Here is a 21,258-nt window from a genome sequence, read left to right as displayed (position 1 = left end):
ATTTAAAACTCTTCTTTTTTTTTGTAATTTTTTTTTTTTGTTGTTTTTTTTTTTTTTTCGTCCAGGTCTCATCATGTCAAGTTTATTTCTTTCTTATTTCAAATTGATTCTTGTTTTTAACACTTTTTTCCTTTTTATTACTTTATACAAGTTGTCTTACATATGCAGCTTTATTGTCCCGCTTCTTTTCGAGCACATTTTCAATTGTGGATTTGTTGATTTTAATGAAATTTCTAAGAATTCATTTTTATTTCATTTTATCAACTGTTTTTTAAATTAGATTTTAATGACTCGACTCCGCCACTCTAGCCGCGAACTACACATATGTAGTTCTTTTGAATATCTATATGTACATATATATATATTTTTATCATTTAGCGCGCATTACTCTTCCAGTTAAGCTGACTGCTTTCATCTTTCTTTTAGTGAGTATTATTTATCAGTTGTGGATGGAGCCTTATAATGGCCCACTTTCCAATTTTAATATGTTTTTTTTTTTCGTTTTTTGTGTGATATCAACAAATAACAAAAACAAAAGAAATGGTTTTATCAGTTATGGCTTGCGTACTACTTTGTGATCTCAGCTCATTATTGATATAATAAAAATTAATTTCTTTGATGTTAATGTTGTTGGCGATAGTTTTAAAATTTCTCAGAAGTAGTTTTGATTTCGTCTGAATTAATTAAATACCAGAAGAGAGGGTGAAAACGTAAATTTCTCAAAACAAATAATGATCTGCGATCAGTATTTAATAAATAAATACAAGATAGTCTAATAAGTATTAACCTATACACGAAGGAGATAGCACTACTTCTTTCGATATTAGCACATAAGGGAGACAGTTGATTAGACGGAAGTAACTTTTAAGGTGACTTAAATGTAAGGAAGTAAACCATGATTTAAAAAGAGAAAGGCGGCCGATCATAATTATATAAAAATAAAAAAAGAAGCCTGGGTTGAAAGTCTTAAACGCAATACAAGTTTTCGAAGCTACAATGAAAACGAGTTTTGTTTTTCCTCGCTGTGTCCTGTAACGTACGATACAAAAGCTGTATGAAATACTAACAAAAGTCGAGAAAGGCAAACATTAAAAGGCTAATACTACTGGTAAGAAGCGAACGAGAGCCAGTCGATTGCAAGAACTCTCAAAGAGCTGGCTATTAGCAAACGATGTAAAAGAGAAAGCCGGCTTCAAAAAAAAAAAAGAAGAATCGACTTGAAAAAGTTAAGACCTTAAAAACTACAGGTCTATCTGAAAAACCTGACTTTTTAAAAAAGATTCTACTCCAATCCCCTGATTAAAAGACAAAGGGTCGATGTTAAAAAGCTGGTCACCAAAAGAGAAAGTAACTTTGGCAACGGAAGTTTTCTCTGGAAAAGATGAATGGGAAAGGTTGAATACTACTAAGAGATACTTAGCACTTGAAAATTAATTGCAGGCAAAAGATAGGCGCCAAAGAGCAGTCCAACAGAAATGACTCGACGGCAAAAAGCTGGCTATAAAAGCTCAATGTAAAAACTTGAATCCAAGATACAAACCTCCGTCTGTGTAAGCCGTTGTAGACGGTTGACTACCAAAAGAAGATCCACTTCAGAAAATGGAGTACTTAAAATAGAGTTCACCTTGAAATTTGGTTACCAAAACACGACGTATCAAGGTGGGTGCAAAAAACAAACCCTGTTCTGAATAATTGTTTAAATGAGGGTGCCTGCCAAGGTGAGCACAAAACAGTACTTGAACTGAAGAAAAAGCTATCCGCGGAAGCTAAGAGGAAAGGGGTGGCCAAAATAGCCCAGCGATTGGATGCCGTGTGATCTTTCTACTCGAACTTCACCACTACAACCTAACGAACATAAAGGTGGAGGAGCTCAGAGGGAGTAATGAAATAAACAGTAACTAGCAAAAAACAATCAGAACTTTTGATAGAGTATCATGCAGCAAATTTGCAACTTTGTGTTTCATATATCTCTAACGATTCGCGAACTATAGAGCAAAAAAAATCTTATTGATTCTAAAATGCATTCACAGTAAAGTTTGCATCTGCCAGTGGCAGGAATGCCTTTTCATGCGCTCTTTACCTTACTTCCTGAATGGAATACACGAAATGAAGTGTTTAACAATCCATTCGTTACAATATTTCTAACTGTGAAGTTTGAAGCGAAAGTAAAAAATTGTTTCAGAAAAGAATGAACGAAAAAGCTGCCTCTTAATGCTTTATTCTTTAAAGGCAACCAATTTCAACACGCACAGGCCTCTTAGTGTTCCAAAAAGCAAAAGAAAAATTCGCCAAATTTAATTTCTAATAAATGCTAAAACGAAAAGCTAATCTTATATATTACCAAAGGTCACTTGTTAGATGAGTAAAACAATGTGCCAGAGTGAATGAGGTGAACGTAAGAAGTTTTTCTATCAAAAAACCTAATATTTTATGTTTGTATGTATGTATGTATGTATGTATGTATGTATGTATGTTGTAATCATTTTCTTTTAAACATAGTTTGAATTTCATTGTCTACGCCAGTTTAAATTATATCCAATTCGTGTCTATAATTTTCAAGAGCTAACCGTGGTCAAACGCTTAAATAGGCCTTATATTCTTCTATGTAAGTTTAATCAAAGCATTTGTATTCAAGGAAATCGTAAAATTATCCTGGCAGACACGTCGTAACTTTGACAGGCAAGCAAATAACAATAATACCACCGGCAAAAGCTTGCAAATAATTGCCTGTAAGGAAGTAAAACTTACATATTTATATGAACACACATTATGGGAATACACAATGAGTGAACCGAACCGAATATAAACCGAGTGGCAGAAGTATGTTCTATATGTACGTTGGACGTTGTCTGCAACCTTGGAAAGACACGTTACTAAACAGTTATAAATATGCACGCATATGTATGTGTGCATCGCACATAACTTTAAAACTATTCCAGAACATTAATATACGCGATAGCTATGCTTCCGTTACTTCTTTTTTTTACGGGATTGCGAAGGATAGTTCCTAAGCACTTTTATTCTTTATTATGTCTTTGCGTCGTACATAGTTTTCTTTTTTTTTCTTTGTTTTTTTTTTTTTTTTGTTATACAATAATTTATTAACTGAAAAATGTTATTATATTATATATACTAAGTTTGCCTCTCCAATTCAACGAACTAGACCAATAAAAGGTTTAGCCACAGTTTATTAGAAAAATTTCGGTATACACCTACGAGTTTGTATATGAGGATAGATCAAGTGCTAATTTAATTAAGTATACCGTGTTTATGACACTTTGCGTTCACAAGGTATATGAACTGCAATAGTAAAATAATCCCATATATCTTTCAAGATTTGCGAGGCAAAATACTCCTCTCAGTGGATTGAGTTTTTTTTTTTTTTTTTTTAAAGTTAAAAGAAACAAACATTGCACCTACTTAGCTCTATTCTCATATATCCGTGCTCTTCCATCCAAAATAAAATGCAATAATAATTCTTAATATATTCTCCAAGGTCTGTCTAATGCAGGATTTTTTTAAGAAATTGATTTGAAAACATTGCCGTCCATTTTAGCTAAAAGTTCTTATTTTAAAAGAATTTCTCACAGTTCGGCTATAAAACCGAGTGAGGTTCACCAATCAAAGCAGTTCTTCGTCTATTCCATCTATTGGTTGCATTTCAAAATTGTCTTCATGCAATAAGTTGATGCACTGCACTATTAAAACTACCGAAAACCGGGACTGAAATTTGGCTTGAAAAGTGCAGACTTCGCGGAGTAAAGATAGCCTACCTGATCAGTTCCTGTTTTTTGTTGCAGTTGAGATCGTTTTCTTAAGCCTCATAAGCAACTCAAGCCTACTTAAAACCTTTTGAATGTTGTTCTTCGCTCACCAGGCTTCAAGTACATGATTCCTTTCCAATACCACCCAACGTAGTTTCATCGTCTTCGAGATGGCAATTTTTTGCACGAAATGTCGCAAAACGCTTTCTAACTCCTTCATAGTTGACTGTGTTTTAATCATTTCCGCAGCTTCAGCTGCATGTTTTGTAAATGCTACTTGTTATAATCGATCTCTTTACACTTTTCTTTAGACTAAACGATAGTTTGTAAACGACTTAAGCTTATACCATACGCAACGACTTAAGCTTGTACCATACGCAATGTCTAAACTACTTATACCCGAAATTTAGGAAAAAATGAAGACATATGTACGATTAAAGCACAATAAAACGACTTATTGGCACACCTAATGTATAGAAGGTTGAAAAGGAGAGCGCTGGCTGGCATTTGAACAAATATTTTACACTAAAAAATAATTGTTTTGTGAACGTTTAAGCATAGAGAGCAAAGAACTTTACTTAGCCTAAAATGTTTGTTTGAGACATTGTTTTAGTTAAGTCAATAAATAGTAAGCTTTTGCACATCTGCTCATTAAGCTAATCACAAATCGAAAAACTTAAATTCTTTGATTGATATGTTGCTTTAGGTGTTCCTTATTTTTCTATCAGCAGCTTGCAAAATGAGTTAACGTAACGAAATAAAACATGTCTAAAGACATAATGAAGAATTTTGAATAAATTTTCATATAAAAATTGTTTTTCGAAAGATAAGAGTGATGCACTTGAGGCATATAAGTGCTTGACCGGTATCGTTTAAAGATTTCTATCTTATCCTAACGGCCAAGTTGCGAAATACTAAAAATAACAATCTTTATTATACACATGTACATTATGTATACATGTCTCGTGCCAAAAAAGAACCAGGAATATGTTTAAAAAAAAAAGTATCACTTAATCGGTAATTAACCTTTGAATTGATTGAAATCTAAGATGGTATAAAATCAAGGTCGCGTGTGGATCAATATCAATTAATTTGTTTATAGCACCAGTTTTTGATCGCTCTGCTGTCGTAAGCTGCTGTCGATATTTACTAAAGGTCTTCGTGTTCAATGGCCAAGAAATGTGAAAGTATTCACTTGTTAAATACAAAAAATGATATATAAAAATTAAATAAATAAATAAATATATATATATATTCAAAAAAGTGCCAAGAATATTAAAATATATCATCCAATCGGTAATTAACCTTTGAATGCATAGAGACATAATATCAAGGTCGCTTGTGGATCAATTTCAATTAATTTGCTTACAGTAGCTGTCTGTGTTGTGTTAATTCTGCAGAAGTGTGCTCACAGAATTTGCTACAAATTAAGATGTTTTTCCTTCTTCTTGTTCTTCTCTTATTTATTTATTTGTATATCGATTTTTTTTTTATTTTATATGATCTTTAACCATAATGTCATAGTTAAGCCTATAATTTTAAATTTGCTTAACTCAATCGAATCTTTACATGTTTAGATTTTATTTAGATTTTACTTAGTATATTAGTAAATGAATAAATATAAATAAAGTTTTTCGTAGCTAAAGGGAAGTTGTCGATTATCTTCGGGGATTAAGTTTTATTCATTTTTTTATAGAAACTTTTCGTGTTAGCCTTATTGGCCAATTGGGGGTTTTTGTCATAGTTTAGAGAGCAGGTAGCTTTGAGAAGGCCATTAAGTGACAAATAAAACCAGCACCACATGAAGCATGCCCAATATGTTAACATATATTGTGAATTCTTCAAAAGGACTTTCAATGATGCTCTTTGCAGGTAACGCATTGCAATTAATTTTATTTCGCAGGACCTTAGTTTCTTTTGATTTCTCATAAAAATTTCTAACTAAGATGTCCATTGTGTGTATCTCCGCCTCTTGACGAAAATGTTAAATGTGCAGCAGTTACACAGAACAGCGGAAGTTTAAGTGACTTTTCCTGTCATTTGTTCATTTTAAAGGAAACTCAATAATGTTGGGTTGTTCGGAAAGTAATTTCTTTTTTTTGGCCAAAATATAACACGATTTGCTATCGCTATAAACGGTCGGATTCGATAAATTGAAACTACCAGCGATCTCGAATTCTTATTCATCAGTTGGCATCAATGAACGCCTTTATTTCGTCGTGATTATCTCCAATTGATCTTCCAAAACATGGTGTATTTTCAACATCAAAGTTTTTGGAAAGAAATTTTCCAAACCATCTTTGACACAGGGTTCTGTCGATTCATCTTTTTCACACAAATTCAATAATTTCTTTGAACAATGTTTCTACTTTTTCGATAGCAAGAACAGTATGCGGAAATATATGCGATATATGCAGAATATGCTGACAGAGTTGCAATCGATTTTCCATATTTGATTGGGTACTACACAAAAACTATTGCATACAACACAAAGAACTTTTTCACAAACGAGGCTTTACTATATACTAACTGTCAAAATATGAAACGACAATGAAACGCAGGTCAGGCGTGCAATTAGCTGTGAGAAATACAAACGAATACGCTTTTCGAACAACTTAATATGTAAATGCTTTTAACAATGAATTGTAACCGAGAGCCCGGAGTTATTAGGCCCTAAATCGATTGAGATATATAAACTAAGTAAGATTGAGATATATAAACTAAGTAAGGCCTTTAGAAGAAGACTCGGCAAACAAATTAATCACTGATCTAAAGCGTATCTCTCTAAATTCTCATCTTTCTCTCCTTTTCGTCGAAATCTCACCAGTAATAAGATTTTGGAAGCAATTCCCTATCGTTCTTATTTTATGAAATTGAAAAACAAGAGCAGATAATCATATATGTTGCTACAAAAGCCGGGGTTCATATAAAGTTAACGCTAACACAATGCTTTGCTCGAAATTTAGTTATTGCACTTAATTCACTTTCCCTAAGTTAGACATTTGTATTTGCGAATAGAAGCGGCCGCAGAAATCTATCAGTACTAAATCATTTCGACGTTTACATGCTTAGGCATATGTACATGTATATGTATGTTAACGTTTATGGATACGTATACATCTTTAGTCAATGAATTTACATAATTGACCCATTCAGGATATCCAGCTTAGGGAACATTGCTCACACATATACATATATACATATATATAAACACATATGGATATAAGGTGAAACACCCTTGAACTTACGTACCAGCCTAGAGTTGTTGTAAAGTATTTTACAAAAAAAAAAAAAAAAACAAATGATACTTGTATCAACCAGACTACGCAAGGGGGAGAAGTGTAAAGAGAATTGCACATTGAATGACAAATATTGTATATTTTAAGTTGTGTGTATGTGTGTGTGTGTGAGTGTGTATGCATGCTTCAATGCATATGTACCGGTAAGTATTTGTGATAGACAAGAAAGAATAAATATCAGGTCGTTACATGGCGTACGTACACAGCTGCTTTCACAGTTCTCACTGCCCCTTTCCAACAACCTTCTCTTTATAACAGAGTACATAAGTTGAGTACAAATTGTGTTTGCCAAGCTCGCGTTTAAATATAAAATTTATGAATTTATAGAATTTGTTTGGTTACTTATATATATATATTTATATATATGATGTGTGTATATGTGCGAATGTTTGTGCACAGGCAAATAAACATGCATGAACGTATGCCACAGTCTATTATGGGGATTTGAGACATAAACATAACACGAGCTTGCCAAAGCTTTCAATCACAGTGTATGCATGCAAACTGCCTCTGGATGTAATGTATGTTTGTGTAAGTAAACGCGCCCTTGTGTCTATACATATGTACATACATACATATATACATACATATATACATGTATATATATATATATATATATATATATATATATATATACACATATATGTGTGTATGTGTGTTGTGTGTGTGTTTGTGTTTTTATGTGAGTGCACATGTGTGTTTGTGTACATGTGCATCAATTCATTGTTCTGATGGTAGTTATTTTTATTGCATTTATTGTACAACACCCAATATCCACTTTTCATGCATTCATTCAATTCATTTATGACTTGAAAGTATAGCATGCAGAGCCACTGATGACCATCAATAAAGGCAACAGCAACAACAACAACAAGAACAACAGTAAAAGCAACAACGATAGCAATAACAATAACACTAACATTACTAACAGCTAAATTAACAACAACAGCAACAAAGTAATCAGCCTTAATAATGTCGGCAACAATGTGCATATGTGTGAACATCGAAATGGGTCTGCGAAACAAAGCGATTATTAAAATACACGGCTTACCAACAAAATGAAACTAAAAGATATAAACATTTATGTATTCGCGTCTGTTTATAAATATTTTATATATATAGATATATATATATGTGTGTGTGTATATGTATGTGCACATGCATGCGATACATAAATGCTTATGTATAGATGTGTGTAAAACTATTGGCATGTGCTTGTACAATTTCAATAACATGGTTGAGTTTCTATTCACTTAATTTGCGCTAAACCATTTACATATTTTTCTTTCTCTATCTTTTTTTTTTTTTCAACTATAAACGTCTACGATAAATGCACGTGTATGCGTACGATTTTTCACTTGCCTAGGGCTATACAATCGAATTGTTAAATAAAAAAAAAATGTATATATATATATATATATATATAAAACAAAAAATAAATAAAATTAAAGTTTTTAGTTTATTGCTGTCAAATTGTTAATTCTAGTTTTATTGGGTGGTTGGGATTTGTTGGACTTTAGCGTACACACATATAGATTTGTAATAAAACGTTTGAAGAAATATAATGCAATAATACTTTTATACTCAGTAAAGTTTTTAAACAAGTTTTTAATGATTATTAGTCTTTCATTTTCATATTCCAAAGGAGACCGTTTGCAACGGTGAATAAAAAACCGTGCAACTATTGGGTAGACAAAAGAGATATTACGGCGTTTTTTGTACTCAGTAAACTTTTTAAATGAGTTTTTAATAATTGTTAGTTTTTACTTACATTTATACCCGTCATCGAAGAATGAGTGGTATATTCATTTCGCCAAAACGTTGCACCGCCCAGAAGGAAACTTTAGACACAGCAGAATATATATTGTTGTTGAGTATATATATTGTTGAGCAGCATCTAATTCTGAATCGAGTATTAGCGTGGTCCTCCATGTGTCCGCTTAATTAGTGAACACTCTCCTGGGCTCGAGAATGGAGCTGTCGGCTTCATGTTTGCAAGGAAGTTTGGAAGTGCACGCAGGTTGGTATTGAAAATGGGCCAGATTGGTTGGATGCCACAGGGAAATTTGAAAAGAACCTATTGGCAATACTATATTATCTCCACAGAGTAGAATTGGCCACGCCCACGTGTATAACGCGTAAGATCAAGCTTTAAATACATAGTTTTGGTCAGTTTCAAATTCGGAATGCGGCTAAGCATATGGACCTGTTCGTCTGTCTGTCTACTCGTCTGTGTCCGACGTAAACATTCTCCCGAATCGGTCGAAGGAAACGCTTAAAACGTCCACATATCTACCTAACAAATATTGTGAACATCTTTGCTTTCCACGTTTTGTGCTTATTGCTCATAGAGTACAACACACCATTTAAATTTCCACTTTTATTCTGAAAATAGAAAAAAATCAACCGCACCCAGCCCGTATTATAGAGAGTAAAAATTTAGGCCTTTTCGTTTTATTTAGTCTTCTTTAGGATAACGGTGATGGCTATAAGAGATTCGGTCACGACCGAAATTCATTTACTTACTTGTTTTACTCTACTCCAGTCTTTTATGATGGCCAATGACCGACGCAAGTATTGGGCTGATGAGAAAGAAATGTTGTCGTCTTTTATACTCAGTAAGGTTTTTAAAGGACCTCGTGAATGATTATTAGCCGCTTTAATTCTTGCTTCAATTTTTACCACGGCTAAGAAGTGGAAGCATTTAATGAGTCGAAAAAATGTTCACTTCGCAATTATAGACTTTCATCCGGAATTTTGCACTTCAACCTTTTCAGTGGCTGAGTATTTCTTTAAAAAAGCCTCAAATAATATTATTGGGCGGCACTCTTCCGTATGCGATACCAAAAATTGCTTGTCGGGAAATTCCGAAATGTAAATAAATAAATCACTGAATTTGTTCTCGATTCGATCCAAACGTGTTTGATGTCGTGAAAGCGAACGCTTAGAGCTTAGGTAAAATATGCGATCTTAACTAATGAGAAAGTCTTTGGCGAAAATTTGTATCGAAATGCTGCCTTTTCAGTAGTATTTGCATGAAATTAAGAGAAGTGCCTCAATTTGCATGTATAGTGCGCAATACTTAGGATTGATGAAAAGAAGGGTACACTACTGAACTGTTTTAAATCAAACAGAGGTGAAGACAGGAATGGTTTGCCTTTAAAAACTGTGTAATACGACGCGGAAAAAACGAATCAATAAAGAGAGTATTGTGAAAAAGGAGGGGCAAGACCGAAAAAACCATGCCACAGTTACTCAAAACTCAGGATGATGTTACAATATTTTTCGCGATAATTATCGCGATGTTGTGCGCTATGAATTCTTTCTGCAACGCGAAACCTTTAAGAACGAATATTATATGAGTTTGAGGATTACTTTAAAGCCAACGAAATGTTTTCTATCAATCCATGAGATTTTAATAGCCATACGGGGGCTAACTAAGAAGTCTCGAGAGAAAGTCCCTTCGAGGTAAGCGAATTGAAGAATCATTAGAAAAATGCATTAAACGTTTTGGGGAATACATTGGAAAAGTAGAAAACTACATAACTTGTATTAGTTTATTACTAGAATTCGAAGAATATGGAAGAGTTAAGATATATTGCAACTAAAATTATCCCGATCGGATCCTTGAGATGGTATGTATGCACTATCGCCGTAAACTTCTGCAAGTATTGGGTTTTCTTCAGCTGCACCTTTTCTCCTATTAAAACAGAAAACTAAAAAACTCTCGCAAATGCTGCTTTCTTAATATAAAATTTGATGCATTCAATAGAGTGGAAACCAAGGCTTTTATAACAAACCAAAAGTTACACAAACACAATATTATATTGAGTTCATGTTCCAGCTCTTTGAAACCAGCTGAAAACAGCTGTCACTTACAATGCCGGAACTATCTTTCGACAACGAATTGACCTAAACTTAGAATACTTGATTGCCCTTTGCAATGTCGTATAATCCGCATAATCTTTCTTCTTTCCATTGTGTTAAATATATGATAGGAAATGGTGAAAGGCTTTATAGTAAGTTACCAAATCAAAATATCAAAGGTGATTAACAATTCCTCAGATAGATTTCTTTGCAGGCTTGTATAGCGCGATTTAATATAATTGAAGACACGATTAGTTGTTATTGGAAAAGCTCTTTAGTTTGATGCTCCTTTCATACAGTCAACGATCTTTAAAAGCAAGAGTATATCAGTGCATGAACTAGAGCTGCACTGCTTAGAAAATGCACGCTTTCTATAATGAGTAGATAGGTATTCAACATTTATTCTTGCATAGGTTGTTCAGAATTGTGGTCTGAAACAAGTGGCGTTGTTAAAGGTCTCTCTCTCTCCCTCTCTCTCTCTCTTTCTCTCTCTCTCTCTCTCTCTTTCTCTCTCTCCCCACTTTCTCCCATATATACATGCCCACATAGCAGTAGAGTTAGGTTCCAAAAAGTTGTCATGTCATGCGAATTATGTGTTATACGAAGCGACCAGGTACGACAAAGGCGACTAGGTATCAAAAATTAAAAGAAACATGCTATTACAGTTACATAGTTAGGATAAATACATTTACTAAAATTTTCTTAATAAGTAACACATATTAATATGAATTAAACAAAGTCTTCTTCATCATCATTGAACACTGTTAACCGCGTGCGTTTTCTTTTCGGCAAGATATCCGCATCCTTCGAGCATTTCACTAAATTATCTTCAAACTTACTATATTACGTTCTATCCTTTGTAAAATATCTGTTATTTTAGGTTACTTGCTTTTAGCTAAAAGTTCCTCATAAAAACCATTGTGTGATGCTAAGCATTTATGAAGTTCTCTTTAAACTTTACGCTCCTTTCATTTGAAGGATCTTCATGTAACTAATACGACTCTAAGTGTTCGCCTAAGCCTAGGCCTTTCTTTATGCTTTGCAGAGTAACCTTTCTACTGAAACTAGGGGAGTTTCTTATTTCAATTCGAAAAGTTTCCTAAAATTTTGCAAAGTTTGATAAAATTCGTGTTCCACTATTTTCTCAATTGTCGAAAGGTCTCGGAGTACTGTAGGATTGCCGTAGTATCCGGAGGTAAACTGTGCTCCAATTTTTCATTTTCTTCTCATGTCAATTTCTTGAAATTATTTTACTACTTTAAATACCAAATTCAATTTCTTAAAGTTGCTGCTGCGTTTCACCGAATTTAAAAAAAAACTATCTATTTTTTTTTAACGCACCAAGCATGGTGTCTTGCGGCAGATGAGGATTTCTCTACCTGGCATTGACATGTTACATCTCGTTAGATCCTAATTGATAAGCGAGTCTCAAAGCATCAAATATAATTCTATTTTGCAATTTTCTTTATTTTTAAAGTTGTAACTAATGTAACTACGTGCCTTGGCTTGTAGTTTTGCAAATAAATATACTAATGAAAAAATTTTAAAAAACATGGAAAAATAGGATATTAATGCGTTACAAAAACTGAGTAGGAAAATAAAAATTGTGTAAAAGTAAAATTTTAAAATTCAATCTATTTAATAAAGAACATTATAAAATACAAGTGACACCACATATTTGCTTGCGAACATATTAGTAAAAGACTCTAGAAGAAGTTCCTTAGCAGCCTGAAAAAGTAAAAACGAAATCACAACACAACCTTTTTGAACCGCATGTATGAGTACACTTTGTTGCTGTTATTGTGTTGTAGCCAGGAATACACAAAAATAATAAAAATGCGAAAAAATTCAATAGTCCGCAAAAATGAACAACAACAGCTATTGAATGTCCTTTAATAAGAAATAGGAAAAAAAAGAGCAAAAAAAAAAAAACAAACGAAACAAAACGAAGCAAAAAAGGCAAATGTCACAAACAGCACTATGTTTATATGACCAAACATTAGGGATTGAAGAATTCGATAAATAATCAGGAAAAAAATATATATATACATATGTATATATAATAATCAAACCAACCGGCGGTCGTACGAACGGAAGGAAGGAAGGAAAATATGCTTCACACAAAAATTTTCGCTGTATACTTGCCTGCCTGTTTGCACGGAGGATTTTAAGCAAATAAACACTCAAGCACACATGCATAAACATACATACGGACATGCATACAGAAACAAGCCAAAGTATTAATGGCGTCGGTGGTGTTGCCCATTTCCGAACAGTAACCATTGTCATGATGACGGTGTAGACACAATGGCAGACTATGTCAACCAAATAATCGGGTAGACAGTCTGTTAGTTATGCAAACTCTAGGCAAATATGAATTCTTTCAGAAAATTAAACGGTTTATTTCTACCAAAGGGTATTGTTTAAACGAAAAAAAAAGAAAACACAAAAATTCGTATTCTGTTACTATGCATAGAGGAAGTAAGCACATTTTTTTGCGATTATGCGTAGAAAAACAAACATATATATATATATATATATATATATATATGCACATATATGTATATGTGTATGTATATATGCAGATGTTCTACGCTAATAGTTTTCTTTTTTTTTTGTTTATATCTGAAAAGAAAAGCAACGCATTGGTTACAACAACTAAAGCGACAAAAGACTTAGAGCTTGCGTAGCCAAAGTCCGCCTAAAATCAAAATGGCAAAAACTTGGCAAATTTGAAATGAAAATAACAAAAAAAAAAAAAAGAAAAAAACAGTAAAACATAACATAACATAAGAGATAAAAACAAAAGAAACCAAAGAAATTTCGCGTTTACTTGCACATATGCTATTACTGCTTCCGCAAACAGAGCGATACCTAAACAACAACTATTTTATTCTTTCCATTCAAGCACATTACAATAACGACAACGACGACGACGACGACACCGGCAGGAACAACGACGGCCAGGCGTTATATAAATCTGTGTGGATTCCTATTTACAGTCACAATAAGTGCCAACATATACATGCAAACACATAAACACACACATACACTCACACACATACACTCACACACATGTATGGGCACACACGCTTACACTCGTCATATTCATACAGTGTCAGTCTTTCTCGCTTGCACGTGTACGTTTCAATGGGCTAAAAATCAAGACAAATCTGCACATGTTAAAACCATAAATAAACCGCATAATCACAAACGGAACGATCGATGATTGTTGTCACTGTTTGACAGCAAACGTACGAGTAGCTTCAGAATTTTTAAAGCGAAGAGAGCATAATAAATGCATGTAAGACTACGCATGCATCTAACTATGTACTCGAAAGTAATACTATCAACATCTAGGCATATACAGATATATGCGTACATACATATATGAATGTAAATGTGTATGCGTGCATACATGTTCACATATGTAGATGTGTACCATGTTATGTGGGCATTTAAACATTGAACGATGCACTCATGCATGCAATTTCATCATCACCACCACCACCACCAACACCATCGTCAACTTCACTTTAACATCGACTACCACCCAAAGGTGTGAAAGAAATGTCAACACCACAAAAAAAATGAAACAGAGATAGCAACACGAACTCAAAAGTGCTTACGAATAAGTTGTTTAATATTTAATACTCACAGCACATATATATAGGAAGAGAGAGGGTCATATCGCACATACATACACACACACACACACACACTCATTAAATTTACACATTTATAAATATCTCCTCCAAGTCTTACTGCTATTATTTTGTTTAAAAGAGTGTGTATGTGTGTGTGTGTGTATGTGTGTGTGTATTTAGGCATTGCCAGACTAAATGAAAAACTTGAAAGTGACAACCAGCAAAACCGGTTCTCTTTAAAACAAACAACGCCTTTTAACAGCAGATAGTATGCGTGGAAAAGAGATAATCGCAGACATCTTTTAAAAATAAAGATTTGACTCTCGCTTTATGGATAACAGCACACCTAAAAAGCCATTTTTGCATTTTTCCACCAACAATCGGGTGAGCTGTTTAACCACTTCGCCCAACCAAACATATAGCCAACCTCTGTCCTTATTTGTTTTTTTTTTCTTTTAGTATTATCCTCCCATCTCTTTTCTTCTTAACAATGTTGCGCTTTGTTCTCATTATTGCATGTGATGTGAATTTAGTTTGTCTGCGACTGTTGACGTGTTTGCTTGCGTGAGTAAGGGAATTACGTTTGTGTGATTTCGTTATCATTTGTTTGTATATTACGGAAGAAGAAGCAAAACCCAAGCATAAGAAAAAAAAAAAGTATAGTAGAGATTACAATATAATCACTTCATCATCATCGGTGTCGTTGTTTACACAAACGTAGTAAATTTAAACGCTAATTGTCATTAAAGCGGGTGTCCGTGCCGTCGATTATGTATCAACAGAACGAAATTTTTCACGCGTCTTTAAACGAATACGAATACATACGCGTAAACGTATTCTAAATTTAAAAATTTTGAAGCAAACAAATTAATAATAATAAATATATATATAAAAAAAGAAAATATCTTAAGATAATCGATTGCTTTTTTTTAAATCTTTTTTCACTTCCTTATATAAGTGAAAGTATGTGCGGGTATTTAATACTAAAACGAAATATGTGCAAAAATTCAAATTTAATAATATCGAAACTTGAGAAAAGGTTTTAAGCTAATGTAAGGCCGATTACATACGTTATTCGAATACGTGCATATGTATGTGTGTGTGGGTGTGTGTTTGTGTGTGTGTATATTAAAAGTGCAAAACTTTAACGGAAACCAAGCAATTGCCAATAGAAAAAGGCAAAAATGTATTTAACATAACGACCTACCTATGGTTTAGTACTAACTTACAGTCAACGGTTTTTGCGTCGGCAGAATAATTGAAAATAATAATCTACGATAGGTGTTCGTCTTGACTTCTCTTTAAACATTTCGGAAAACAAATACGCTTTTATATGTCGACCTATATATATATATATATATATATATATTTGTATATGCACTTGTGCGCCTATTTCTATAAGAAACAGTTTATCTGTAGTAGATAGAAAGCAAATATGTCTTTCTAATCATAACAATAAATTTCAGTTTCATATCATATCTTGAAATTGATAAGAAATCTTTCAGTTCGATACATCATCCAATGTTTCGTTACGGGTACTAGTTATGTGACTTAAATGTTTACTTTATGAATTGTAAACATGCGGACATATCAACTTATATTTCTAAGATTGCCGAAAAAAAAAGGAAATTTCTTATCTAGATTTTATACAGAGAATTTCATTTGCTACCTGTTTAATAGGTTAACTATGCACATAGTTCGTTATATATTCACCAGAACATTTAGAGTGCAGTTAGACTTTATCCAAAGGAATTATCAAATATTTCTAGATGTCTTTCGCATTGGTCTCGCATTGAAGGACAAATAAACCCCTAATGAATTGTAATGCTTTCATGTCTCAGTAAATAAAGCGCTTACACGAACAACTTGACAAATTTTTAGATAACTCTGTCCAAGATTCCACCTATTACCAGAGGACCGACGGACAAATAATTAGTATTAAATCACAGACAAAATAATAACACTTGAAGAAAATATCTAGATAACATAAATTCATAATAAGATAAATTCATATGTCACATATTCATAGTGTCTTTACGATATATCTGAGCGTTTCTTGATAGATCAGCAATGGGTTTTTAACACCAAGCAATTGGCCCAAAGGTTGTGGGCTCTTGTTACACTACTGAAAAAGTTTCAAGTTAGTAGGTGTTAGCCCATAAAAAAAATCACTAACACTTTTTTCATATGTAGGTGCCGTTCAACAGAAACTTTCAACTTAAGCTCCAATTAAGAGGTTTCCACTTTGATAGCGTTCTCAGTCCGTTTTACAACAGCAACAAAAAACCGTTATATTAAAATAAATTGTTTAGTTTAAAATAATTTTTATTGAAAATATACACTCTCTAAATAAATATAACAAAATGTATATATAAAAATATAATAAGAAAAAATCTTAAACACATAAGACTTCCGCCACTTTTGAAGCAAACGATTCATAAGAAAATATATTTAAAAGAAAAAAGAAATAAATAGAAAATACTTATAAGCCACTTTCAAAATATAAGAATAAAATAATGAAATGTGTGCGAAACTAAAAAAATAAAAAAGAAATAAACAAATAAATAAAATTAATATAAATGTGACAAAATGCGTCCATATATATATATACATGATAAAATATAAAAACTTATCCTAAATATTGTTTTTTTTTTTTTTTTCTTAAATAAATAGCCACTTTGTACCACTGATAGAAAGATAAACTCTTTTTTAATTTTCATGGAACAACTACTTCCTACTTAAGGCGATCTATCATCCTAAGTCTGCCTTCTTCCAAGCTTTGTGTTGAAAGTAGTTTCGTGATTCCATATCTAATAACTAAAAACATTCTGCGATGTCTGAATGGTTGAAAATGCTTATCACCTCCTCCTAAGACCTCAACGAAATTTTTATATCTTCTATAAACCAAATGAGTTAAAAATAAGTTAAAGATTTTTATTGTCTAACTGTTCGCCTCATTAATTGCTGCTGCCATCTTTGCATATAACAATTTTACGATTAAAAGAAAAAAAAAAATTAAAATCAAGGGCAAATATTTTATTTTAATTAAAAAAAAATCTCTATTGAAAAGTAGATCTAGAGTAGATCGCGATCTCAAATGTGGTTTTATCTTTTTTTTTTTTATGAAATGGAAGCTTTGGATATCATTGTTTGTTAAAAAATTGAATTTAGATACATAGACTTGTGCCCCAGCGATCAATGCGAAATGGACTTTCACCCACGCTATTTAAAAAACAACATATGTAATTTTGCTGAGCTTCTAGAAAATTACTTACTGCTTACCGCCACTTTTATTGAAAAGGTTCAACTCGTAAGGTCTTCTAATAGCGGAAGGGCACATTTCCTAGGGAAAATGCCTTCTTTTACTGCTTTTTAATTGCTTCAATGTAATACTTCTCGGCCCTTACACATTAATTCTCCAATTTAAGTTTCGCTGCTCTACTCTCTCTTTCTCTCTCCCTCTCATACCACTCATGCAAACGTTTCGCATTAGTTACGAAAAAGCTTGGAATAAATTGAGTTTAAATTGAAAGCAAGTTGACTCCACTATTAAGGCGAGCTTCCTGCCATAATTTGTGCACTCAAAGGACTATAAGTGATAAATATTTTAGAGTAATAGTAGAGTAGAGTGCATTTTAAGCATATCTGATATGAATCCATTATTACTGCAAGCGTTTTACAATATTGGAAAACAAATATGGACTAATTTGACCGTAGACAATATATACTTCTATGGTAAATATTCTATTTTAAAAATTGAAAAAGTATTTACGCCACAACGCAAATGAAATGTGACTAATGCAACGATATTGCCCTAAGGGATAAGTCTGGCGTAACAGTTCAAAAGAGACGCTTTTGACAATTTTTTTTTAGATAGAGGGAAGCGTAATAAAATAATAATATTTAGGGAGGTGGAGGAGGAACAATGCAGTTGTCATTCTCTTTCAAATTTGATAAATTAATAAATTAGAATGAATTAGATTTAGCTGCACGGATATGTTCGAACAAAATCTAAATAAAAATACGCGAAATAACCTGAAGAAAACTTCATTTAGTGGCACAACTATTATTGGAACTACCATGACTACTATTAATGCCCTCCACGAATAACTGCTACTGATCTGCGATATTTGAAGCTTCATAAGCCAAACTCAAAGCAAACTTGGTTTCACTAGCACTAACTGTGTAATGAAATGGTTGATTCCGCACCGTTTAACTCTTAAAGGACCGAAAACATTTCAAATTTTCTTACCATCCATTTATCCGAGGTATTTTCCGTAAGAACGGAAATTGTCTACTTACTGAAACACAGTTATCTATGTAGTTTCCTTGCATCTCTTGATCTTCTTACAACTTTACAAGTAATCGAATAAATGTTTCTTCAATTCTTTAAGGGACAGTTTTATTCCTTTCTTTCATAGCAATACCTAAGCAGTATGTTGAGGCCTTTGAAGGACTGTTCTTTAAAAGGCCCGATTCGTTAAACGAAATCTTATATAGAACTTAGAGCAAGGCGGTCTGGGTTATTAAATTCTATTCATGCCTTCTAGTGTACGCATATTGAACTCCTTTTTAAAGGTAAATTTATCTTCGTTTTAGGTCAAAATGTGTAGGGAAGCATGCAAGTTTTTTTTTTGTCCACATGGAACGAGCTAAAAACGAATCGATTTTACAGAAGCTCCGTTTTCAGCCTCTCGCAAACTTTTTATTAGCTAACTGAGATTATCTTGAATACTTTTCGCAACTTTGTTAACCTTATCAGTAAGCAATTTACACATTGCGACCGTACGCTTTGATAGGAGCCATAACATCTGAGAGACCCGGACTGAACAATCAACACATACCCCGCAAGATAGCGAAAAAATCGATGCAAGCCTTCAAATATGACAGAAAGTTATAATATTTGCGAATCCAAACAGTGATTACCTTTTCAAAGCAACTGTAATTACAAACAAAGTAATTTAGTTTAATTATATAATCTTAACCCTAAGTTCCAGATAAAGTCAATTTCAAAGGAATGTCTTGAGAAGCGATAAACAGGACTTTAATGAAATTGTGTCGGTTTCTGTTAAATACCTGCGTACTTCGAAATAGTGAAGATTTCTTCATTCAATCATTTTATGTTTTTCTTTAAACAGAAACCAAGTTTCTTTTAAAGCAATTAATTGCTGCACAAAAATATTTACACTAAAAATTATTGTGATTTAATTACAAAAGGTAAACTAAACCTTTTGCTAAAAAAAAAAAATTTTATTCGAGACTTTGGTGGTTTAAGAAAAAATCTGCCAAAATTATACTCGAAATGGATATGACTTCTACGGCGGAAGCCGCCGCTCGCAGCTGGTACGATAATCCGCGTCTGGTAAGCAGTGGTTCGCCACAAACGAATGGCATTGGTGCTACCGCCTCAAGTTTGGGACATCATGGCTTATCCGGCGGTTTAGGATCTACGGCCAGCGGTAGCAGTGGTCTAGGCGGCGGCGGAGGGGGGGCCGGTTCGGGTAGCGGTCTAGGCTTAGATACCACCGATATGGGTGCTTTTTATGCTCTCGAAAGTAACGGTCATCACAGACGTTACTATCCCAGCTATCATCAGCACAGTAAGTATTATAAAAGGACAAATTTTTTTTCTTTATAAATTTTTATTTTAAAAATAATGCAATCGTTTGTTGTTTAACAAACAAATTCAGCAAATCTATGTTTGAAAGGGGCTTCATAAGGATTTCGTTAATCTTCACAAAAGATTTATAAATATTTTTTATCATTTCTTTATCAAATCGTTTTCGTTCAATATTTATTTGATAAACACAGTTGAACACAGACTATATAGAAAAAGAAACAAACCTGAGTAGCTATGTGGATGGAAAAACATTTTTGTTAATTAAATTCAGATAAAACTCATAAATATAAACACGTTAACAAACTTGTAGTGTAAGTGTAGTGCTGTGTTATCTTTATAGATGCATTATAAACGAATTATGTGTAAAGAACGTGATATAAAACACAAGCAACTAAAAGATTTATGTACGCTTAAATAGCGAATAGTGTTTGCTCTTTATCGGGGCCTTCAACGCAATTTGTTACAAGTTGTTTAATAAAAAATTTACAATAACGAACAACGATGTTGAGCCTCGGTGGCGTATGAGTGAAAGAGAGCTCCGTAAAATTCCGTTGTTCGATTAGAGACATCTGAAAATATCTGTTAAAGATTTTGAAAAGTATTTGTTGCGTTATTCGTTCGACCTTCCATGTGACGTCTTAACGACTTTTGGGATATTAACCGAATCTTTTCCCGTTATTTTCAATCAATTCATATAACCTTGTAGGCGTTAGTAAGTAAATTAATGGACGAAAGAAAACTTTGTGTTCCTTGCATTTTCCCCGCGAGGCAAAAATGTACACTTCTTGTGGAGTACCGAGGCATAAAACTTATAATATTTCAAAGCTGATAGATTCTAGAATAAGAATCTTAAGAATACCGAATATCGAGAACAGAGAAAGCTTTGTGTTCCTTGCATTTGCCCCGCCAGGGAAGAATTTACACTTCTTGTGAAGCCATAAGTGCGGATAATATTTCAGAGCTGATAGATCTTAGATTACGAAATCTTAAGAATATCGAATTTACGATTTCTTCTCTTGAGACTATGTTGTGCTATTTACTTCAGCTTTCTTCCTTGTCAA

At 33.1% G+C, this 21,258-nt stretch overlaps 1 protein-coding gene across 6 annotated transcripts in view; it reads left to right on the top strand.

The window, feature by feature from the left end:
- The first annotated feature begins 15,265 nt into the window (after positions 1-15,265).
- Positions 15,266-21,258, top strand: part of LOC119638727 (GATA-binding factor C) — a 100,965-nt gene continuing 94,972 nt past the window's right edge. For 3 of the 6 annotated variants that reach the window (XM_038035696.1, XM_038035690.1, XM_038035695.1), the window contains exons 1-2: positions 15,266-15,629; positions 19,716-20,177. In XM_038035696.1, the coding sequence (XP_037891624.1) occupies positions 19,880-20,177 (298 nt within the window). In that variant the 5' untranslated portion in view covers positions 15,266-15,629; positions 19,716-19,879. Of the gene's footprint in view, positions 15,669-19,715; positions 20,178-21,258 lie in introns of all 6 variants that reach the window. The other 3 variants (XM_038035692.1, XM_038035693.1, XM_038035691.1) reach the window with 3 other exon arrangements.

Source organism: Glossina fuscipes, unplaced genomic scaffold, assembly GCF_014805625.2.
Source record: "Glossina fuscipes isolate IAEA_lab_2018 unplaced genomic scaffold, Yale_Gfus_2 109, whole genome shotgun sequence".
Taxonomy (NCBI): domain Eukaryota; kingdom Metazoa; phylum Arthropoda; class Insecta; order Diptera; family Glossinidae; genus Glossina; species Glossina fuscipes.
Note: the sequence above shows the minus strand (reverse complement) of the source record. Positions and strands in the feature narration are given on the sequence as shown.